This window comes from Apodemus sylvaticus, chromosome 7 (genome assembly GCF_947179515.1).
Source record: "Apodemus sylvaticus chromosome 7, mApoSyl1.1, whole genome shotgun sequence".
In the NCBI taxonomy this organism is placed as follows: domain Eukaryota; kingdom Metazoa; phylum Chordata; class Mammalia; order Rodentia; family Muridae; genus Apodemus; species Apodemus sylvaticus.
The window spans coordinates 61,164,245-61,188,364 of record NC_067478.1 but is presented as its reverse complement, the minus strand read 5'-3'; the positions used below and the strand labels follow the sequence as shown (position 1 = coordinate 61,188,364).

The 24,120-nt window shown below is 41.2% G+C and overlaps 1 protein-coding gene across 1 annotated transcript in view; it reads left to right on the top strand.

Moving 5' to 3' along the window:
* The first annotated feature begins 2,028 nt into the window (after window positions 1–2,028).
* Vps13c (vacuolar protein sorting 13 homolog C) overlaps window positions 2,029–24,120 on the top strand; it is a 152,811-nt gene continuing 130,719 nt past the window's right edge. The window contains exons 1-5 of the mRNA XM_052187918.1: window positions 2,029–2,189; window positions 13,478–13,521; window positions 15,692–15,734; window positions 20,705–20,800; window positions 22,770–22,871. Coding sequence (XP_052043878.1) covers window positions 2,090–2,189; window positions 13,478–13,521; window positions 15,692–15,734; window positions 20,705–20,800; window positions 22,770–22,871 — 385 coding nt within the window. The 5' untranslated portion in view covers window positions 2,029–2,089. The remainder of the gene's footprint in view (window positions 2,190–13,477; window positions 13,522–15,691; window positions 15,735–20,704; window positions 20,801–22,769; window positions 22,872–24,120) is intronic.

Here is a 24,120-nt window from a genome sequence, read left to right as displayed (position 1 = left end):
GTATGATTAGAAAGAATTTAGGGACTGGCTTGCCTAAAGGCCTATTTTCCGGGTGGTTCCATATCTTATCAAATTGACAATAGAGATTAACCTTCCTGAGGGGTATGATTAGAAAGAACTTGGGGACAGATCGAAGAGGACTTTCTAAATGTTGGGGTTGTTGGATAAGATTGAAGAGTGTATTGTAAATATTAGGTTATTACTTTTTAGTATGTTGGGAACAAAGAACAGAAATATATTCTAAGCACTATCATTTCGTTTTCGGGCTCCACTTAATCATGGGGAGAAACTAAATTCAAGGTCCCAGGCTCTAGGGGAGCTTAGGACTTCCCAATAGCTGAACAGCTTCTATTGTGAGGATACGGTTCTCTGAGTCCAGACACCTCAGGGACAACTTCTGCATCTTGCTGACAGGGTCAGACTAAGTTCATGGTCTCAGGCCCAACTCCTATCCTGATTGGTGGAAAGTCCCTTGCTCAACCCTTATGTCAAAATATGATAGGACAAGGCGACATTATCCCACCCAGCTCCCCCTCTCTTAGGTTTCATCTTTAAATAGGCTGTGCAACATCTCTTCGGGGTTGCGGTTCAGCTCCTGAGAGTGCTGTACAGCCCTGATGGGTCAGTAGCGGCTTGATGTCAATAAATTTCTGTCATTCGTATTGACCGGGTATTTGAGTTGTTTTGGATTTATATTAGATTTAAGTGGACCCCAAATAGTAGGTGACTAGCAGATTTCTCTGTGCTCTGGAAAAGTGAGCTCTGGTGTCAGTTTGAAGGATAGATCCACGAAAAGAAAAGGGCTGGGGGGTGGGGCTAGTGGGGCAGTTAGCAGGCACCAGTGAGCAGTTGCAAGGGAGACAGAAGACTTAGGGAAACACAATCAATTTAGAACTCGCAGATTTGCTGTTCATTGGTTATACACAGGGAAGGTGAGAGGGTCTAGGTTTAGTCCGAAAGAACAAGGAAAAAAATGGTTAAGGATTTATTTTATTTGGCAAGAATGGAAGCCTGAGGACTGAGGTAGGTCTTTGTTAGTTACTGGCTAGCACTGTTCTTTCTTCTTCTTCTTCTTCTTCTTCTTCTTCTTCTTCTTCTTCTTCTTCTTCTTCTTCTTCTTCTTCTTCTTCTTTTTTTATATTCCTTATTATGTATTTATTTATTTGAGACAGTGTTACATTGTATAGCTCTGGCGGGTCTGGGAATTCCTTAATGTAGGCTCAGCTGGCTTTGTACTCACAGAGATCTGCCTGGGACTAACGACATGTGTCACCATGCCTAGCATTTATTTTTAAGTTGCATTTGTATTTATTTACTTATTATTATTTTCTTTTTCCCCCCCGGACAGGGTTTCTCTGTATAGCCCTGGCTATCCTGGAACTCACTCTGTAGATTAGGCTGGCCTTGAACTCAGAAATCCGCCTGCCTCTGCCTCCCAAGTGCTGGCATTACTGGCGTGTGCCACCACCGCCCAGCTTGTTTATTTTTGAGACAGGGTCTTACTATGCATCTTTGGTTTTCTCTCTGCGTGTTCGTGTGCATGCAAGGTATAATGAGTGTGGCGGTCAGAACTTGAAGGTGTCTGTTCTCTCCTTCCACCACTGAGTTTCAGTAATTGAACTCAAATCATCAAACTTAGCAGCGAGCAGCGTGCACCTCTGGGCAGGGCCATCTCACCCGTCTATTGTACTATTTTTTTTTTTTTTTAAATTCGAATACAGGACCTTATATAGCCTAGTCTGGCCATGAACTGACTGCAGCCAAAGACGACCTTGAAATTCTGACTCTCCTTTGTTTCCCTAGTGCTGGGGTTAAGAGAAGCGCATTACTATGCCGGGATTATGAGATACTCAGGACTCAAACAGAGCTTTGTGCAGAAGACTCATGGCGCCTTGCCCCAGGCCTCACTCTCTCTTTCGTAGGCCCCCTGTAATCGCGGAGGTAGGGGTGGTGAAGTCACGCCTGCGCAGTGGCGGCGTCGCGCACGCGCGGCGCGGGGCGGGCCGCGGCTGTCAGTCTCTGCGCGGGCCAGGCCCTCCCCTGCGCGCTGCGTTCCGGCTCCTCCCTCTCCCGCCTCCTGGTCCCCGCCATGGTGCTGGAGTCGGTGGTCGCTGACTTGCTGAACCGCTTCCTAGGGGACTACGTGGAGAACCTGAACAAGTCCCAGCTAAAGCTGGGGATCTGGGGCGGTAAGCGCGACGCCACGGCCTGCCGGCGTGGGAGAGGGGACTACGCGTGTGGGAGCCTGGGGACCCCGGGGACCTCGCTGGGCATGCCCCTGCTGCTGACGTAGCCACACAGGGGCAGCGCGCTGCTTAACAGTCCCCACTAACGCCTCAGAATAAAACAAGAAAGAAAAAAAATGTTATTATTTACCCCAGCAGCGGACGTCAGAGCGCGGCTCATGCTCTGTGCAATGCCAGCATATCTCCCCTTGCATCTCATGGCCCCGGGATCAGGCTTCCTGGTTCCAGGCTCTGGAAGGTGGGATGGGCAAGAATGACAGTAAGAAGGCTTGCCTTGTCCCCAAGGACTTATAACTCAGGGATTCCTTCCTTTGGTCACTTCCAGGTTATATAGAGGGCTCTGCAGTTTATTTTTTGTTTTTGTTTTGAAATAGACATTCAAGCCACTGGCCAGAGGCATCATCAATTAGGGTTGTCTGCTAGGGTGCAAATCCCGGAAGACCTGTCAAGGTTATTATCCTGAAAATTAGAAGTAGAAAAGTCTTGTGATAAGTAGCCTACTTCTGCATTCTTCAGTAACTTGGATTTGGGAGTGTAGCTCAGTGACAGAACTTCTGCTTCAAGTCTCCTCAGTACCGTAGAATACCAACACAGATTGGGTGTTTGGGGATATGGGGAGTACTTGTATTCATTTACTAAGTTACCATAAGGCTTGGAAATTTTGTCAGCTCTAGGAGGAAATGAAAAAACAAAACAACATCCAACTTAAATGGAGCCTCTTTTAATTGTCAGCGATTTAAGTATAGGCTTGCTCTGTCTGGTTGGCATTTACCAATGGAGAAGCTAGCTGTTTGGTGCTTGAAATGTGGTTGCATGCACCGAGTATGAAGTACACCGTGTTTTGAAGATGAGTATTTCTCCTAATGGAGGACAAAAGAATAAAACAGCATCTCAATACATTTTATGTTGGCTACATGTTGACATGGTATTTGACTAGATTGAGTTAAATACATTATTAAAATTCAGAACTGTCATCAGCAACAAGGTCAATTTATGATGAGGTCACAAGAAACATAATCATGAAGCTAAAATGCATAGGCTGTTCCCATCTGCTCTGCTGGGCTTGGTTATCACTGTTACCTACCATTAGCAATTACAAAGGATTTCCACATTATATCTATCAAAAATCTGGGCTCCTAAAATTAATGATGAGGGAGAGGCACCCTATTTTTATTGGACAGTGCTGTCATTGAATTATGACTTGTCTCCTGAATTATGTTGGAACACATGTTTTGTTTTAAAATAGGTTGCTGCACACTTTTCTTTGGTGATTATTCCATAAATACACATTTTGTGTGCACCCATCCCTGCTACATAATGCAAATATTTTTTTTAAAAGGAGTTAAGTGTCTAGATCCTTCTGGGCAAAGAGAGAGGGTGAGTGTTTCTTCAGAATTCTTGCAGTAATGTTAGATATTTTTTGTAAAACATTTTTGAAAAATGTGCCTCAGGTCAGTGTGAACTCTGAGTGAAAACACCTGTAGCTGTAGCCCTGTGAGTGTGTTGGCCAAGTCATTGACAGTAAGGGCCGTCACTTTTTATTTCAGCTTCCACAGAGAAAGTGATTGTGTGGTCTGCGGTGTTTGAATCACACCTGACAAGGCGACAGTCCCATTAACCTCTCCTCGGGTTTTACTGGTTGCCTTGTCCTGAGTTTAGGTCTTTTAAGAAAGAAATAAAATGTGTAGGTGCAGTTGAAGATTTCTTCACTTCCAAATTGTACTTACTTTGAATGTCAGGAGTCGGATGTATCAGCATCTGAGGTCATTCAGTTTGTAAAGTGTTTGACAGTGGGTAGAATCTGAGGACTTCAAGCTTATTCACACTGAATCTAAGTGTGACAGAGCTGTGTCACACCTCCTGTATCACCGTCTCCAGTGAAATCTAGGAATGAGACTTCTTTATCCTGTTTACTGCTTTAACTTGCTTTGTGGTGACTCTGGGGCTCCAAGTCCAGACCTTGATGGTGCCCAGTGACATTTTGCCATGAGCTATATATACCCTCAGCTCCATTTTGTTTTATGTTTTTACTTTTGATTTTTTTTTTTAGAATAACATATTCTGCCAGTAGTTCACATTAACTGTGCAGTGTGCTTGAGCAGCAGATACATCAGTTTGTTTCACCAGCTGTCCCGGGATCAGTCAGCCTGTGCGTTTTGTCAGCTCACAGCTCAGCCCTGTAAAGTTTAACTAATGGTTTCTGGATGTCATGTGCTTTGTAGTTATTGCTTAACACGTGGTCTTCTAATCCAGTCCTCCTTAAAATAGAAAGACGAGTCTGAGTTGACTATTACTCAAGACAATAGTGCTGGAGAAACTGGCCTTAACCTTATGAAGTCTATAAACAAATGGAATCATTTAATTAAATGATTAATTTAATTATTAATGAAATCATTGATAAGACATCCATGGTGCTGACAAAGCTTTTCAAGATAACATGAAAGTGCTATGTAATCCTATTTGAAAACCACATGTATGTTAGTGGGTAAAATTGATATGTCAGTGCTTTTTTTTTTTTTTTTTTAAAGAAACTTTTTTTAACCTTTGCATGTTCAAAACTTTAGAACAGGGGAATTCTTAGTGTAGAAGTTTTACATATGCAGTTTTTTGTTTTCTGTTTTTCCTTGGAGAGTAAGTTAACTTACTCTTAACTAGAGTGTTAGACTAGCCCCAAGCAGTTGATTTCAGTGTTTGGCAGTTTGGCAGTACTTTAAATGCTCTTTGGCTGTGCTTAGAATGCTGAGGATGTGCGCTCCTGGCGTGTGGTGGGTGGATCCTAGGGATACTGCTGAAAACATCATCAGTGTGAGATGGACAGTCAGTAGAGAAGTGCTGTCCAGCTCTCCACAGCAGCTGAGGAACTGGCCAAAGGAGAACCTGGAGATTGTCTCCTGAATGTGATGAGACCCAGTGGGTTAGCAGCTTCTACTGGGGTGTCAAAGAGGATCTAGAGAGAGTACATTACAGATTTCTAACAAGATGAACAGGTATCTTAAATGACTGACATGTAGCATGTCCACAAACATGCATGATCTTTGCATGTGCCTGGGGAGTTCTTAGAGTCAAAATATAGTGTTCCTATAATCTGAAAAACATTGTGTTGGGCCTAGGAGACATCCACATGGAACAAAGAAAGCCACAATAAAGAAGAAAACTGTAGTATGAAGAAGAAGGAGTGGGTTGTTAGAAAGTCTAGATTCAGGTTATAGGTTCTGGAAGTGGCTTTTGAGTTGAAGATTGAGCAAGGCTGACTCAGTGGGTGAGCGTGCTTACTGCCAAGCCTGACTGTCAGAGTTCAGTCCCTGCGATGCATGCAGTACGAGAGAACTGACTCCTATGAGCTGTCCTCAGACCTCATGTGTAGGCACAGTGGCACACCCCATAGATAAAATGTAATAAGTCTTAAACTTTTAACTGAAGAAGTAAAGGCAATAATAATAATAATGATAATGATAATAATAATGTTCAGAGATGACATAAAGGTCTCTTAAACTTTGTGACTATCTTTTGAAATTTCTTTTTCCTCCTCTTCTTCCTCCTCCTCTTCTGCTTATTGAAACAGGGTTTCTCTGTGTAGCGCTGCCTGTCTGTCCTGGAACTCTAGACCAGGCTGACCTCAGACTCATGGAGATCCTCCTGCCTCTGCATATGCCTTCTGAGTGCTGGAATAAAAGGCACATATTACCACCTCCTGGTTGGAATTTATTCTTAAAAGATTATTTAATGCCACATAGTTCTTAAGTGTTTTTGAAAATGGTTTAGGCAAAATACATTTTAAAAACTTGCTGCTGTAGAAACAGGTTCACTACTTACAGGATCCTGGAAAAATGTTTTAATTCTCTAAGCCTCAGTTTCCTTTTTTTTTTTTTTTTTTTTTTTCCGAGACAGGGTTTCTCTGTGTAGCCCTGGCTGTCCTGGAACTCACTCTGTAGACCAGGCTGGCCTCGAACTCTGCCTCCCAGAGTGCTGGGATTACAGGCATGTGCCACCACCGTCCAGCAAAGCCTCAGTTTCCAAATCTGTAAAGAGAAATACAACAGAAGGGTCTGTGATGGAAGTCCAAGGAAAGCCCTTTGTAGTTGTTAATGAGAGATGGTAACGGTGGGCAGTCAGCCTGCTGTTGCATTTTCTGAAGCATCTTTCCTCTAACACCATGCATCTGCTAACAACATGCATGTGTGTGAATATCTTTTACTCTCCCTCCAAATTCTTAAAAGAAAGGAAACTTTTTGCAATTAATTTATTCTTGACCACGCTCACGTTTTCTGTAGCAGTGTGTAGGACAGCCTTCAAAGGCTCAGACATGTGCCTGGTGGGCAGGTGCTGCCAGATGAAAATGTTTACCTAGGCTTTTGATCCCCATAACTGGTACCAGCAGATGAATTACACAGCCCCTAGCTGTTTGAGAGGTATCCAAGATTTAATTGTTTTAAGCGTAACATGTCTCTAAAACAGTGTGTCGAAATGTCAGATCTTTTGCAATTTGGGTTAAGTGGTGTTGCAATGTAGAATCTGCCAATTTGATTTTTCAAAGCTTTTTACTGTGGAGGAACAGGAACAGCTTCCATTGAGGACTCTGTGGCTCTCACTTCCCTTAATCCAGTGGACTGAACCTTAGACATGGTGTGTGGGATGACAGGGATGTACCAGGAACAGGAACCAGGGTGTAGTGCACACAGAGTTCACAGCCCCTAAGCCAGGGTCTGGGGTGCAGTTTCAGGTCCTGTCCTTCACCCTGGAGGCCCTTCGCTGTCAGCCCACTGTTGTGGGTGGAGTTCCTATTCCAAATGCTGAGGACAAGAATTGCTGTAGATTCTGGATTTTGTTTTAGAATATTGATAAGTGTGTGATGTGATTTCTTGGGGATAACAACCAAGTTAGCATAAAATTCAGTTTTATTTAGTATACATACAGTGCACATAGTTTTACAACTATTTATGGCCTGCTGCATTTCAAAGCAGTGTACCGTGCAAGATTGGGTCTGTCAGCACCCAAAAATTTTAGACTTTAGATTTGTGATGGCAAGCTCATCTTGCTGGCACAAAGCAGCATGAAGAAGGAGAGATGGAATGAGGAAACTGGACAGGAAGTTATCTTCCTCTAGATGTAGGACTTTTGGCAGGTCACTGCCGGGAAGCCATCTGTTTCTTCTCTGCAAATGAGCGAGGCTTTAAGCACCTGTGGTTTGAGCAAGGCTGGAGCAGCCTGAGCGGTGCTGTGCTCGCTGCCTGCAGCCAGTGTGAGCTTGCTGGTCCAGGCACAGCTCCGGCCTTCTTCCTTTCTTCTGTGTTGATGATGGTGAAGAGCCAGTCACAGAATATGACAGGGTCAAGAAGCCACATCTGTAGATGCCCAGCAGGTGGGGCAGACTGGGATGACAGAAAAAACATCATGTGTTTGTGTTTACTTTCTTTAGCCACATGACATAAAACACTGTAGTGTCTAAGTACTTCTAAACTCATCCAGGGAGTATTTTTTAAAAAATAATTTTATTTTGTTTCATGTAAGTGTTTTTGCTCGCAGGTATGTGTGTGCACCATGTTCTTGCAGTGCCTGTGGAGGCCAGAAGAAGATATCTGATTTTTTTTGGAGTTAGGAATGGTTGTGAGGCACCATGTGGGTGCTGGGAATTGAGCTTGGGTCCCCTGTGAGAGTAGCAAGTGCTCTTAACCACTGAGCCATCAAGTCCCCTTCCCCAGAAGGATTTGTTTTTTAAAGCAGGTGATTGAACCCTTAGCCACCCGCCAGAGCTCTCTAGATTCGAGAATGAAAGACATATACATGCCAGATACTGTCGATATGCCTAATTTGCTCAATGGTTGGGCACTTCTAAACCTCCCTGCTGCTATTGCACACTCCCCTCCAGTATTCCTGTGTTAACATCTCTTAAAATCTATATTTCCTCTCTGCTACCCCAGACCCAGTTGGGGTAATGGCTCCGAGGGCCACTTTCCCAGAATCCTCCAGGCAGGCCTCTTTGCTCCCTCACCATGGCAGGGGCCCTCAGCGTCTGGAAGTGCGGCTCTTCTGTGCTGAATTAAGGCAAAGCATTAATTAGAACATCCCCAACAGGGTGGGACAGTATATCAAAGCAGAGCTTGAGAAGCTAGACTGGATACACCTATCCATGCATGTACATAGCTCATCATTAGTTAAAAATCCACCCCTTTTCTAGAGATAGAGCCAGAAGTTGGTGCCTTGAAACCTTTTGCCAGGAAGCCGTGCCTTGGGTTTTAGGCTCTGGGTGGTGTTTGAAAGGAGAAAGTCTTGGTGACTTCTGTGCAGCTTTCTGCTTTTTTCTGCCAAGACTTCTTGTTTCAACAGGAAACTGGGAAAGTAAGAGTCGGTTACTTCCTCTTTGCTGCCCAGCAGTCCTCCGACTGAAACAATCTGCATTGGTTTGGTTTGGAGTCAGATAGTTCAATTCATTTGGAAGGAATTGCTACAATATTTTCTTTGGTGTCTGTGAAAACATGAGTCATTAAAATAAATTGGTTCGTGCTTTTGCAGACTGCTTAGTAGTTGAGCTGATTTCCCTGAGTGAGAAGAGCTCATAGACATTTGCTACCAGGGAAGAAGATGCTGGGTTCTTTCGCTATAGCTATATCAGAGGAACCTTGCTCACAGACTACATAGGTGTTAGCCACTGTTTTAGGCCTCATGGCTTGATTAGGGTCTGGTGTTTTTATTTGTTGGTCATTTTTTTTGTTGTATCATAGTTTGGATTAATCTGTATGTTTTATATTAAGAACTGACCAAGGAGTCAGGAGATACAGTGGCACAGTTACCATGTAACCTTGGAGAAATCACCCATTCTGCTTAAACGCCAGCTTTTTCAAGTGATAGTACAGAGATGGGTGGGAGTGAGCTCTGTCTGTGCTCCCGAAGTGGTTCTGGGATGTAGCTTAGGAACTGGTTTTAGAGAAAAGGTCTAGCATGGCCATCTGCAGTGCCACCTCCCATGTCCCTGAGGAACTGTCCCTTCTGGTGCTCCTGATATAATCCTCCAACTCTACACTTCCCACTCATTTTTGGATTTTTATATAATCTTAAAAAACAGAGTGGCACCAACAGGCCTCTCAGTGCAGAGTCTGGTTATTGCATGGTAAAGGAAGCAGATTTATTTGGTGGGATCGAACCCTTTACCTGTTCTGCACCACTATCTAGAAAGCATGGTGTGCTGAACATGGCATGAGTGTCAGAAGACTGAGTGGTGGCCCCTTCCATATGTAGGTTGCCATGATCTTCATAGGCCATTCCTTTAACCTCCAGATACTTTCAATTTCTCTTGATAGGTGTGTGCTACCAGTCTCCTGCTGTGAGGCTGTGTAACATATCTGAACATACTAATTGAAAGAGTAATTGATGGCTTCATAGTAGTTGTTTCTGCCCCAAGCTATGTGCATCCTAAGGCAATTAAGCAAGTGTTTACTGAGTACGAGTGATGAGGGACATGGATAAGGAGATCATAATTGTGCTGGGGGATTTATGTAAACTTAAGATACTGTAGGGGAGATACAGCTCAAGCCTCAGGGAAACCATGGAGAGATTATTTCTGGTTGAAATTATTTAATATCAATACTCTTTTTCTTTTTTCTTCTTGAGACAGAATTGAAACTCTGTGTAGCTGTGGATGCCCCTGCCTTTGCTCAGGGTTGGGATTACAGCTGTGTGCTGCCACACTAGATCTGTGCTTGCTCGAGATAGAAGCGGAACGTCATGTGTGCTGGGCGAGCACTCCGTTTAGTCATTGTGCTGCCTCCTTCGCCCTCTCTGTTTCATAGTCATCAGTCCAGCTGGCCTGATGTAGCCTGAGCCAGCTCCAGGTGTAGCACTGGCTAGCTTAGGTGTCCTGATCCTCCAGCCTCTGCCTCGAGAGTGAGTGCTGGGAGAACAGGCCAGTACCACCAGGCCCGGAGCAGCCGTGCTTCCTGTGTTAAGTTTTGCAGATGAATCTGTGTATGCAAGCTATTCTTGGATTTAGAACTTAGGCAAGCCTGTTCTATGTTATGACAGTTCCAACTGATTAAAAAACAAACAAACAAAACCAAATTGAGTGTTTGCATGTATGTATGTGCACTGTTTGTGTACCTGATACCCGCAGAGGCCAGGAGGCCAGAAGTGGGCATTGGATCCCACTGGGGCTAGAATTATAGGTGACCATGAGCTGCCCAGAGTGGGTGCTGGGAACTGAACTTGGGTCTTCTGCAAGAGCAGCAAGTGTTCTTAACCACCGTGCCATCTCTCTAGCCCCTTTGCTTTTCATTCATTACATTAACGTGGTTGTTTCTTCTAATTTAGCAACTGTTTATTTTTTTAAAAGATGGTGTTACTTGCTAATTTAATGGGCTTGCTTTCATTTCTATCTTGCTTTCAGTTCTAACTTTCATTTCTAACTCACCAGAAAAGATTGTTTCATGCATTTCGATTCAGGTTTACCATGTTGAGATACCCTTCAGCGTTGTCTCTGAAGCTCCCTGTGTAACCTTCTGCACGTGAGCTCAAAGTAAGATGCTTGCAGATTTCTCATGAGCTGCGAGTGAGGTCTCCTTCAAAGCTGGCCTCCATACCCCACTCCTCACCCACATCCTTCAGTCCTGCCAGTCTTCACCAGCGGCAGCTTCACAGAGCTCCTCACCTGCCTGGGTGTCTGTGGACTTGAGGTTCAGCGCCACCTGACCTTAGTGTTTGAGGTTCAGCATATCTGGCCTTAGTGTTTTCCTGACTGCAGAGTGTAGCTTGTCAGCCTCTAGTCGTCCATCCTCCTCACCTCCTTTCTTTTCTTTATGTTTAAGATAAGGCATGATTATCGATTCTTTGATTTTTTTCCCCCCACTTTGGCCTCTGTGTGTTCTTATCTCTGGCGAGCTAGCTCAATAGGAAGGTTACTTCTGTGTGTTTGGAATGCCTGTTTATGGAAGGAAAACTCCATCTTTTTTAGGATACTTTTTCCAGTACTCAGTTCAGTGTGAAATGGTTGATTGTTAGGTGGGTGTGTCTCAGTCTTACAAATGATTTAAATGGAAGTTTCTGCATTCTTAGGCCATGGAATGGGACGGATGCACCTGTGCCTGGCAGAACAGCATGCATCGTGTTGGCGAGTTGGCTGGTGCCTCACTTAGCCAGGGCACAGGCTACTTACTGGCGGAGGGATGGATGCACCTTCCCCCATTCCCTGGGCCGCTGCTAATCTGCAAGCTGCTAAGTTCCCTGCCTCTCTTTTTACTGGACTAGTGGCCCCTCCCTTAGTGTAAATAGCTACAGAATGATATTGCTATGGCTACCCTTTATGTCATCTATCCAGGAAGTATGAACAGACCTAGCTATTCTTTGTTAGTTTTATGTGTCTGAAAGTAAAGTAGGTGCTAGGTATGGGAAGGATTCATATCCCAATGCTAACCCAAATTAACTTTAACATTTATCATTGTTTTGTTTTTTATTTCTTTATTTCCCCTTATTTTGTGTCATGATTTCACTTAAAAGTAATACCTGATAATTATAAAAACTGGAAAATAATGAAAACAGGTAATAATAGTCATATTTGTCTCATCAACAGTGATCATCACTTTCAATATTCTGTCAGGTTGTTTAAACTTTGTTTATTGTCAGTGATCAACAAATACTTGTTACTTCATTGTAGAACCACATTTACTACAGTTGAAACAGCCCCATCTTTATAAAGATGTACAAGTTTATATATATATGTGTGTGTGTGTGTGTGTGTGTGTATGGTTACATTTGTCTGATACACACGTTACTGTCATAATGATTGTGAAAATGTCATTTTTAGTGTGGATGATCTGAGTGACAATGCCCCACTCATTGAGAGTCTCTGGGTGGAACAATCAGAGCTCATGAGAAGGTTTGGGGTCTGTGCTGACCCACAGAGCTTGTTAAACTGCTCTGAATGACTGAAAATATGTGTTCTATGCAGATTCCTTCTGTTGCCGTGAATAGGGGCCTCACTTGTAATCTGTGTAAGACATCAGTATATAGTTAAATGCAGCACTATCTCTGTACTTCTGTAACTTTAGAGATTATGATTCTTAAGAATAATTCTGTAGGCTAGCACCATATGGATGTTAAGAGCACTGTGGCTGCTCTTGAAAAAGTTCAATTCCTAGCATCCACATGGCAGCTCACAACTGTCTGTAACTCCAGTTCTAGTAGATTTGGCGCCCTCTTATGGCCTCCAGAGACACTGCGTGTGGTGCAGAGAGAGAGAGAGAGAGAGAGAGAGAGAGAGAGAGAGAGAGAGAGAGAGAGAGAGAAGAGAGAGAGAGAGAGGCAACACACACACACACACACACACACAGACAGAGGAGGGAGGAGGAAGGGAGGGAGGGAGAGAGGGAGAGAGGGAGGGAAGGACGGAGGGAGGTAATCAAATACTGAAAGCATGTCAGTCTTCTAGGATTACCTGATGATTTTTATGTTTGGTATGGTGCCATTCTTTCTATTCTGGCTGTAAAATTCGTCTTTACTGTGATGGTCCCTGTTTGGCACTGAAGCTACTACTTTATTTTAGGTAGATATGTATGCATGTGTATATGATCTTTTTGTAGAGGTTTATTTCTTTATCAGAGTGACTTGGAATTCATTGTCTAACCCATCCTGGCCTCACACTAATGTCTCTCAGACTTAGCCTCCCGAGTGCTGTGGTCACAGGCATATACCACCATACCTGCTTTTTCAGATTATAGGATCTTCCCAGCTGCACTGTTGAGGCTGCCTAACAGTCGTATTCTTTCCTTCTTTCTAAGTACAAAGCTGTAATATTTTCTGCCCATTCCTGGGGATTTCTTATCGCTTCTATGACGTTCTTGTAACATTCAACAGTGTGCTTTAGGAAAAAATTGCATATACACAGGGAACACATCATACTGTTTGTAGAAGAGGCATTATGCTGTTATGGCTTATGTTTGGTTTCTGTTTGTTGGTAGTATGCATATATAGTTTTAAAAAGTTAGTTTAGAAGTCTGGACAGTGTGTAGCCTTTTAGAAAACAGTAGTCTGCAGACATCTTTCCATGCCCCTCGTTGCTTTGTTCCATAATGCAGGTGTGTTCTGGCCCCTGCTTCCTGCTGCACCTTGAGTTCCCACATTCTTCCATCTGTGTTCCTAGCATTGCATCCGTAGTGTTTGATAGATATAACACATTATACTAATGACCATATTAATGTTATGTTTATTGTCTCCCCCTTCTCTCTCTCTCTCTCTTTTTTTTACAGGTAATGTGGCTTTAGATAATCTGCAGATAAAAGAAAATGCTCTGGTAAGGGTTATTATTTTTTAAAGTATGTTTAATAACTCAGCTAATTTGGCAAGCTCTTAGAAACGTTTGGTTACTAGACATCTGTACCAGGTACCAGATAAAGTGACTGAGTCACTTCAAATAGGATTCTTTATTTGACTGTTTGTCATTGGAAATCATGAGATTAAAGATTTACACTTTGTTCCTCAATGATCAATTTTTTTTCAAAATGGAATTCATTCTATAACCTAATTTGATTGTATAGCTTTGCTGTCTCTGTTTCTCTTACAGACATATTTTTCTTTAAAATTATCCTTATACAATTATCCAGGCAAACTAGGCCTTGGTGCTAACCGATGGTCTAGGTATCACTGGAGCAGCGCAGTGGCACGCTAGCCCTAGAGTACTGAGGGAATAGTAGGTATAAGGAGGGGCTGACACTTCAGCTTTAGTGAGGAATTTCCATCATTTGCCATTGAGCTAAAAGCAGAGCAGTACTCACCCTCCTAACCCAATGAGGTTCCATTTTAACCTGGCATGCAAAGCTGAGGCCTGCGATGTCTCTTAAGTAAGAAGGTTTATTCATCACACTTTAGATTTCCCACATGCGCTTGTGTGGGCATGTGTGCATATGTGGATATATGCTCCTCCCCCCTCCCCGTTTGGACAAATTCTCATGTAGACAACTTTAGCTTCAAATTCACTATGTAGTTAAGGCTCACTTTTAGTTCCTGATCCTCTGGCTTCCATTTCTCAAATGCTGAGAATTCTGAGAGTACAGGCAGGTGCTAGATTTTCTTATTTCTCAGTTACTGTTTCTTACTATGCTTGCAGTGGTTCAGTAGCAGAGCTCACATTAGCTTTGTAGCCTGGGCCAAGATGAGAAATCGCTTTCTCTGGCACACTGGAAATATTCAGAATACCTAACTATCTGTCTTTATATGGTATGCCAACATTTTCAACATTTTATTTAAAAATTTAGAACTTAATGATTCTGTTGCTAGAGGATAGAGTTGGGTGTGAGAAGATTTTATAAGAAAATAAGTGTAAAAGCAGTGAGGATGGTTTTCATGTTAATCCCCAGAAGACAGATTGAACTGTCAGCATCATTTGAGTTCTAGTTAGAATTAAGTGTAATAAGTTACTTCATAATTTACAGACTTCATTAATGAGAACTAGCCCCCTTTCACAGTTTAACCAAATTAGTGAGGTTTTATTGATTGGTTGATTGATTGATTGACTGATTGGTGGTTCTGTGGATGGAGCCTTGAGTCTTCTGTGTGTCAGGCTGATGCTATTACACTGTACTGTGTCCCTAGCCTGAACTTTTACTTGGAAATGGGAACTTTATTTCTTGTTGAAATTATTCCAAGAGAATAAAAAGTGAGCCCAGGCCAGACAGCATGTACCATGTGGCTTTATTTCAATATACGTTTCCTGACCCCTGGGGAACACAGTCCTCACTTACACCAATTCCTTTGTCAAAGGTGTTGTGTTCCACTCCTCTGCACCTAGAATGTTTGTAGAATTGTATGATCACACGAATGGGGTTCTTAGTCAATTGTAACCTACAGTATTGTAGTTTAGTGTTTAAATATTCACAGTATCCCTATGTTACACAATCCCTGACAGAAAGTCTACATGTTAGATAATACCCAATGGAAAGTTAGTACTCACCTGTTAAAGTTTAATAATTCTGAAGATTTGAAATCGTTATGAATGAGAGTTACGGTTTAGTACCCAGGAGTCCAGATAAGGCAAATTTATTATTATTTGTTGGTATGTATAATTTATTGCAGAGAAATGCTAGTTTGGTAAATAGTATGCTAGAGCCTTCCTTTTCAGGGGGTTTCGTTTGCTCATTTGCTAAATATTATCTGAAAATTATTCAGTGATTGTTTTCAGTTAGTTGACTTACGGGCATGGATGGACTTTGTTCTTTTTTTCTTGTATTTCAGGTAAACAGTGTCCATCTGTTTCATTTACTAAAATAACCAGTTTATGTAATTATTTTCCTTATGAACCGTCTTCTGTTTTTCCTGTTTATAATTTTGATTCTCTGTAACTTCTTTATGCAAAACTATTTAGTGAAGCAGCCATATCAGTGAGTTACTCAGCTCTATCATTGATGTGCTCAAGGGATTTGGGGGCTGTGTAAAGATGTCCTCTAATTTTTGTCTTTCTTCTGAAGAGTGAATTGGATGTTCCTTTCAAAGTCAAGGCTGGCCAAATTGGTGAGTACTTCACTCTGTGTTGAGTTGCTTAGTGGTCTATAGAGTTTATTTTGCCTGTACTGTTTAACCCAAAAGTCTTCTTAGCTTCACCAGAAATGTGGGGAGTTTTTGGCTTATATTAATTTCAGAGTTCTAAGCTTAGTGAACATCATATATAATACCCATCTACCTTTAAAAACCAAGGAGGTAGAGAATTACTCTCTAAAGTAGAATGACATTTGAACTGTAGTTGTGACATCCAGCTTTGGCCTTACTACATAAAACACCTCCATTTCCAGAGTTATAACCCAGGTTCCTGTACAGTCTCTTTATATCTGTGAAAGCTTTACAACCTTAAAACTTTGCTAAGTAGACTTCAGTGAAGCGCATGTCCCTCCCGTTTGCTCGCTCATCTCACTTGATGTATTATGCCGCATTGTGGTGTGGACCACGTGCGTTGGTAAGTACGAAGTCTTCTTCTTTGCAGCCAAACTCTTATCCATTATTCATAGCTCAGCATATGCGTCTGCTGGAGAAATTATCAATAGGAAATTTTATCTGCAAATCTTTCCCAAATAATTCATGTGACCTGATTTTTTTTGTTATATCTATCAGTTATCTGTTGTCTATTTATTATGTCTGTCTGTCACCTACCTACCTATCTATCTACTATCTATCTATCTATCTATCTATCTATCTATCTATCTATCTATCTATCATCTATCATCTATCTATCTATCTTTCTATCTATCTATCTATCCATCTAATCAATGATCTGTCTAAAATACAGTTCCAGATGTGTCACTGTCACTTTAGAATTTAATGACTTATCCACACCTCTTCTACAACCTACTGCTCAATTACATAACTTACCTTCATTATCACTATTCTGCTGAGTTTTAGGGCAAACCTTTACTGTTTTAGCATCTTTCTCCCCCTTTTATTGAAAATAGATTTTTTTCTTATATAGTAGATCCTTATTACCATTTCCCCATCCTCTAAACCACCAGTTCTTCTCCACCTCCCCTTCCATCTGAATCTATTCTCTTTCTGTCTCTCATGAGAAAATAAACAAACTTCTAAAGGATAATAATATATTAATATAATGATATAATATAATAATATATAAAGAACTTAATGTGTCTTAATTGGGCAAAACAAACAAGAAAGAGAACCCAAAAGAAGGCACAGGAATCAGAGACCCTCTCATTGGCATGCTTAGGAACCCCATGAAATCACTGAACTGTAGTCTATAATCTATATGCAGAGGACATGGTCAGCCCCGTGCAGCCCCTGTGCATGCTGCCTCAGGCTCTGTAAGTTCATATGAGCTTTGATCATGTTGGTTTATAGGTTTTGTTTTCTTGATGCCTTCCATCCCGACTGGCTCTGACACTCTTTCTGGATACCTCTTCCTCAGGGTTATTTGAGCCCTGAGGGAATGGATTTGATGAAGGCATCACATTTAGGGCTGAGCATTCTAAGGTTTCTTACTCTCTGCATAATGTGCAGATGTGGACCTCTGTATTTATTCCCATCTACTGCAGGAGGAAGCTTTTCTGAGGGCTGAGCAAGGCACTGATCTATGAGTATATCAGAATGTCATTAGGATTCATTTTATTGCTACATTTATCATCATCATGATCATCATGATCATCATCATCATCATTTAGAATAGTAGTATTTGGTTTTCCCCTAGGTCCCTGGGCTATCTAGTCTCAGGTACTTGCTCTCTCGAATCTTGGGTGTGGTTTCCATCTCATGGAGTGTGCCCTAAGTCAAATAAGATGTTGGTTGGTTACTCCTACAAGCTTTGTGCCACTATTGCCCTAGCATATCTTACAGACAGGATAGTATTGTAGATAAAGGGTTTGTGAATAGGTTTGTATTTGTGTTTCTCCTTTGAGAGTATGCAGAGTACCTTCCTGTACCAAAGACTCTAAAATATAGGGGTGAAGGCTCTATGTAGTGATCAACCCGACTTCTCAATACTTGATGAGTTGTGTAGGTGTTGTATTTAGTAATGGGGACTTGTCATCAGTTTGTTCAGAATAACTGGTAGTTTGGGCAATAGCCTGGGTTGTTTAGGGATTCCCCAGTGACCACTTTGTCCAACAACTGAATTAAATATAATCCGATCTTGGTACTGGAAACTCCATTTGGTAACAAGCGATGGCCAGTTAAGGTTTGTCTCCTCTGTTATTTGACAGTTTCATTTAGATAGGCTTATATATTTCTTATATACTGTATATGTGGAAGCTGCTACTGTGTTAGGTTTCCTTAATGACTTTTAGTGGCCCTTTATTTTAGCCATCTCTCCATGCATCCCTTATCTCCCTCTCCCCTCCCCCTCCTACTTGACCCTTCCACACCAGTCTTCTGCATCCATCCATAACTAACTATTCTATTTCCCTCTCCTAATGAGATCTATTTGTCCCCCTAGTTCCTTAGTCTATACCTAACCTATACCTAACCTATGTGCTTCCTCAGATTGAAGCTTGGCTATCAATGAACTTAACAGCTAATGCATGTCATATTTGTCTTTCTAGGTCTGGGATACCTCACCCAGGATGATTTTCTTTTTCTGGTTTCATTGAATTACCTGGGAACTTCATGGTTATGTTTTGTTTTCCTTCTTTTTTTAGTGGCTGAGTAACACTCTTATTTTGTAATGTACCGCATTTCCTTATCTGTTCTTCTATTGAAGGATATTTAGGTTGTTTCCAATTTCTGACTATTGTGAACATGTCAGCAATGAACATGGTTTAGCAAGTGTCAATGAAGAAATCCTTTGGGTATATGCCCGAGAGTGGTATAGCTGGATCATGCGGTAGATCAATTCCCATCTTCCTGAGAAACAGCCACACTAACTTCCATAGTGACCGTACAAGTTTGCAGTGCCACCAGCAATGACTGAGTGCTCCCCCTACTCTGCTGAGTGCTCCTCTTACTCCGCTGAGTGCTCCCTGTTAAAGGAGTATTGCCTGTGGTTTTGACCTTATGCTCACTAAGAAGGCAATTGCCTTGTTAGGAGTTCATCAAGTTATATGTAGGTATTATCCTTTATAAATATAGGTGGTACTCACTATAAATCCACAAAAATTAGAAGTGATCCAAAAGTGTACTGATGTTACTAATAGGCTCCTCTGGTCTAGAAGCCATATAAGAAACCTAACAGCTTTGAAAACTGAATAGAAATTAAAATTTAAAAAGTTTTATTAATTTAAATTATGTGTGCATGTGTGTGTGTGTGTGTGTGTGTGTGTGTGTGTGGCGAGGGATGCCACGGAGTGCAGATGCCCTTAGGGTTGGAGTTACAGGTATTTGCCATCCACCTGATGTGGATGCTGGGAACTGAGCCTGGACGCTGTGAAAGAGCATTAAGTGTGCTTAGCCTAACCACTGACCATCTCTCTGGCCCCTGAGATATGAAGTTTTTAATGCAGAAATAATTTGAAATTTTATCCCTGGACTACATGTACACATAAAACTGACGTGGTTATATAGCTATTCTGTTGACCAGTATATTCTCCCTTGTATAGCATTTTATTTCCTTTCAGTTTGTTGTACCTAGTTGTCTGAATGTTAAACACCTTTCTTTAAATATGCCAGTGATGCTGGTCACATGACTTAGTTGTTCATATCCAGGAGGGAGTCAAATCAGATTCTTTTCTACTAAGTTTTGCTAGCAACACTGACCTAATGCTATTATTTATCAAAATTATAAGGAAGGGGACTAGAGAGAAGGTTCCTCAGTTAAGAGCAGCAGATGCTCTTGCAGAAGAACTGGGCTCAGTCCCCTGCACCCATGTGACAGCTTGCATCTTAACCCCAGTTACAGGGGATCCAACACCCTCTTCTGGCTTCCACAGACATATGTGTGGCCCAAACAACCACACACACAAAATGTATAAGTAAAAATGATAATGGAAGAAGAGATTTTATTTTTGGAGCATGGAAAACTTCTGGGGTGGGAAAGGTGAGGACAGACGTGTAGCAGTCACAACAGCTGCCTGGTACATTAGCTGTCTGTGGCCTTGGAAAGAGGAGCTCTAGAGACTGGGGAGAGCTAGAGATAAGAAACGGCCCTGGAATGGGTTTGCCTGTTTCAGGATTTGTATTTTTTTTCTCTTCTGCCATGCGTAGCCTTCTCCTCATATAACACAGTGAGTTACAAATTTTAGGCCCATAGTCCTTCTGTTGCAAGTGGGTGTTTTTTCAGGCTTGTTTCTGAGTGTCACTAGGCCAACCTTCGACTTGCTGTGTAGTGTGGCTGGCTTTGAACTCCTGATCCTATTGCTTCCTACTCCCAACTCCTGGGATTACAGGTGGGCACCACTATGCTCTGCTTAATACCATTGCTTCTAAGAGAGAAAGTATGTTCTGCCTCTAAGTGATTTGTAAGTACATATTTGGAAGTTAAATCTGAGTTTTACAGCATTAGCTACATAAAAGATGATAGGACTGATTGTGAAACAGCATGTCTTGCCTTTAGATCCGTCCTCTTCCACTCATAGCTGTCTGACCTGCTGCCCACATTCATAAAGAGCAGGGACTTCTCTGTTGCGTTGGTTCCTTTGCACAGGCAGTCTTTACAGTGGCTGTGCTGATTTAGTTGGTGGGGCTGGAAGAGCGTGTGCAGTCTTCAGGTGTGTCCAGCGCTGAGCTCTGGCTCCAGCATCCTTGTTGATGACCTTGCTGGGCAGCGATGATTAGTGAAGCTGAGCTGCCTTTTCCTCTTCCATATTGCAGTGGTTACTGTTTGACTTACCTTAGGGTTTTGAGATATCTAATGAGGTAATTACCATAAAGTTTGGAAAGTATCAAATATACATTTTGAATATTGATTGCCCTCCCCTGCCCTTTTTTCCTGAGTGACAAACATACTAAATGCCTGTTAGGTTTTGTACTTTTCATGGGAAGTGAGAAATTTATTTGTATCTTCTTTAGCAGTCAAGTAAGGATTTAAGATGGAAATTATGTTTCTTTAGATAAATTAACTTTGAAGATTCCTTGGAAAAACCTTTATGGAGAAGCAGTTGTTGCCACCCTAGAAGGATTATACCTGCTTGTGGTCCCTGGAGCAAGTATGTTGTTTTACATCATAATCATTCAGTAACATTGCAATGAAGTGAAATTGTTTCCTGTGAAGTATTCTAATATAATGAGGAAGCTAGAATGTGTGCAAGAAACTATGTATACAATGTAGTGAATATGCATGCGTTTACATATATACATGTATATATCATGAAAGGTCTGTGTATAGAATGCTTTTTAGTTGTTGCTGAAAATTCAGTCTATTTTTAAGCTTATTCTCCCATGAATAATGAAGGTAGATAGATATTACTTTGTATCTGAAGTTTTTTTTAAAAGTTGAGATGGACTTGACAGATATACTATTGAAGAATGAACTGAAGTAAGAAAATTAAAATCTGTACCAATATATTAATTTACATATTTCAAGACTAGAAAATGTTCCCACATTTTGTTGCTTCTGATTTTAAGCAAGTGTTCTTTCACACAGGTGTAACAGGTAGTTTCTTTTTTAGGAATCACAATATTTTAGTAATAATATTTTGAAATACTGAAGCTTAATATGTTTAGTTATTAGTGTTTTCAGCTAAAATGGACAATATGAGAAAATTTTGAATGTTTTGGGAAGAATAATCCCCCAGTTCTCAACCGTAATGCAGACACAGTGTTTATATTCATCTCTGCATCACTGTCCACAGCACAGGGTTCGCACTTAGCAGGTACCACATTCCATACATAGTGATAGCTTGACTTTTTTATGTCTCATGTCTATGGTTTTCATGGTGATAGTGAAAAGCTTGAAAGGTAGCAAATATTAATTTTTTTTGCTATTATAAAGTATTATGATTATTTCCCTTTTTATGTATTAAAAATTAGTTTTTTAGTTCATCATATAAATATTGCTTTCATCACGGCATCTTCATATATATATTTCTTTCAAAATCTCATTATAGATTTAACATTTATATTTTCTTAGTTTGTATCATGAGATATGAGATTACAGATAAAAATGATGTTATAATTATTAACTATTCCAAAAATACTTTGTGAAAACATTTTTATCAATCTCCATTGACTCCAGATGATGTCAGTGTAGAGGCCCAGAAGAGGCCTGCTCAACTGCCCTCATTCCTTCTCTTTTTTTTTTTTTTCTTTCCTGTTTTTTGAGGCAGGGTTTCTCTGTACAGTCCTGGCTATCCTGGAACTCACTTTGTAGACCAGGCTGGCCTTGAACTTGGAGACCCACCTGCCCCTGCCTCTCGAGTGCTAGAATCAAAGGCATGTGCCACCACACCCAGCTTTTACATATTTATTTTAAAGATTTATTTATTTACATGCATTTGTGAGTGCCTGTGTGAGTTTATGCTCACCACATGTATACAGGTTCCCTCAAAGGCAGGAAGAGGGTGTCAGATCTGGGACTGGAATGAGAGTAGCCGGAAGTGGATGCTGGGATCTGAATGTTGGTCTCCTGTAAGAGCAGCAAAGGCTCTAAGCCACTGCGCCATGTCTCTAGCTCCCTTAAGTCATTCTTATAGATAGTAAAGCTCTTAGCACCCAGGCAGTAGCAGCCAGTATTCTGACATATTTTCTGTCTTCTGCTTCTCCCTTTTAGTTATCTACCCAGCCATTTCCTTCTTTCCTGGTTTTAGCTACTTCCTTCTAGTTTCTTTCTTTTTTCCATTTTGAGGTTAATAAACAAATAGGTATCATTTATGTGTAAAGTTTTTGTAGATTAATTTTTTTTTCTGAGACAGGGTTTCTCTGTGTAGCCCTGGCTGTCCTGGAACTCACTCTGTAGACCAGGCTGGCCTTGAACTCAGAAATCTGCCTGCCTCTGCCTCCCAGAGTGCTGGGATTACAGGCATGCACCACCCACCGCCCGGCTGTAGATTAATTTTTGCAGAAGTGTTTTTCTATCTTATAAAAATAATGTTAACATATAATTGTAATAAGGTTAACGTTTTCCATTTGTTTGCTGAGTTTATTGATTTTTTGTGAGAATTAACTGTATCCTTTCAGGTATTAAGTATGATGCTGAGAAAGAAGAAAAATCCTTGCAGGATATTAAACAGAAAGAACTTTGCAGAATTGAAGAAGCGCTTCAAAAAGCAGCAGAGAAAGGTAAGTTTATTTTTATTAATTAAGCTTATTATAAATACCTAGGCATACCTATATTTTAGGCGTATTTAATATCATTTTGTAGATTGTTTGTTTATTTATTTATTTATTAATTGAGTCAGAGTTTCTGCATGTAGCCCTGGCTGTCCTGGAACTCATTCTGTAGACCAGGCTGGCCTGGAACTCACAGAGATCCATCCACCTGCCTCTGCGCCCTGAGTGCTGGGATTAAAGTTGTGTGTCATCACCATCTAGCTTCCATAGGCTTCCTCAAGCCCAGTTCCAAATCATGAACCTCCCTTTCAGATTTTAAAATGCTGTGTATAAATATTTCAGTGACCAATATTGAGGATCAATTGACTTTTTGTCTGTTGTCTATTTTATTCTAAGTTCCTGAAGGCGACTGTGTTCTGAAGGACATTGAGGTATAAGTATTTTGTGTGCGTTCACTACAAACCCCTGTGTATTTGTAAGCTGAAAGGGCTGAGGTGTCACAGTAGGAGGTATGCTGCTATGTGCAAGGCTCTGCTGCTGTGACCCTGTTCCCAGCTCTTCATGAGAGAAAGGATTTTCAAAACAAGATTTTCTTCAGGATTCAACATTTCAACACCCTCAATAATTTCTCTTTTTTCTTTTTGTCAGATAAATTTGATAATTATGCTACATTTTGATTTTGACTTTGATTTCTAGGGACAGGATGGAATGAAATGAAAAGCATTATTAGTCTGTAGTGTCATGATTGAAGGACTCTTCCAGATTCTAGTCAGTTTATCTCTTTAAAACCAAACCATATCCTGTTTCTGACAGGATACAATTTATCAGTATTTTGCATCATTTTTGAGTCATTTGTGGGGTATATACAAATTCCAATGACAAAGGCAGACAGTTTCTTATTTCATTAGGTGAATATTTTTGAATTTTATTCTTTCATGCTATGTATATGTCTTTTTTCTACAAGTAAAACAGAACAAGACAAAGCAGATATTAATTTAGGAATGACTTGAATTTCAGTTACACATGAGACGGGGACTCTTTCTATGGGTCTGGAAACATGAACCAATGAGGAGTCTATTTTAAAATTACTTCTTAAGCTGAGTGTGGTTGTTTAGCTCTGGCTGCTCTGGGGGTTGATGTGGGAGACCCTGTGGCCCAGTAGTGTGGGCAACATTGGAGACTCTTCTCAAAACAACAGTCTTAGAAACAGTATCTGCTCTTGGCGTTTCCAGGTCACTGACCATAATCCTTCATTGTC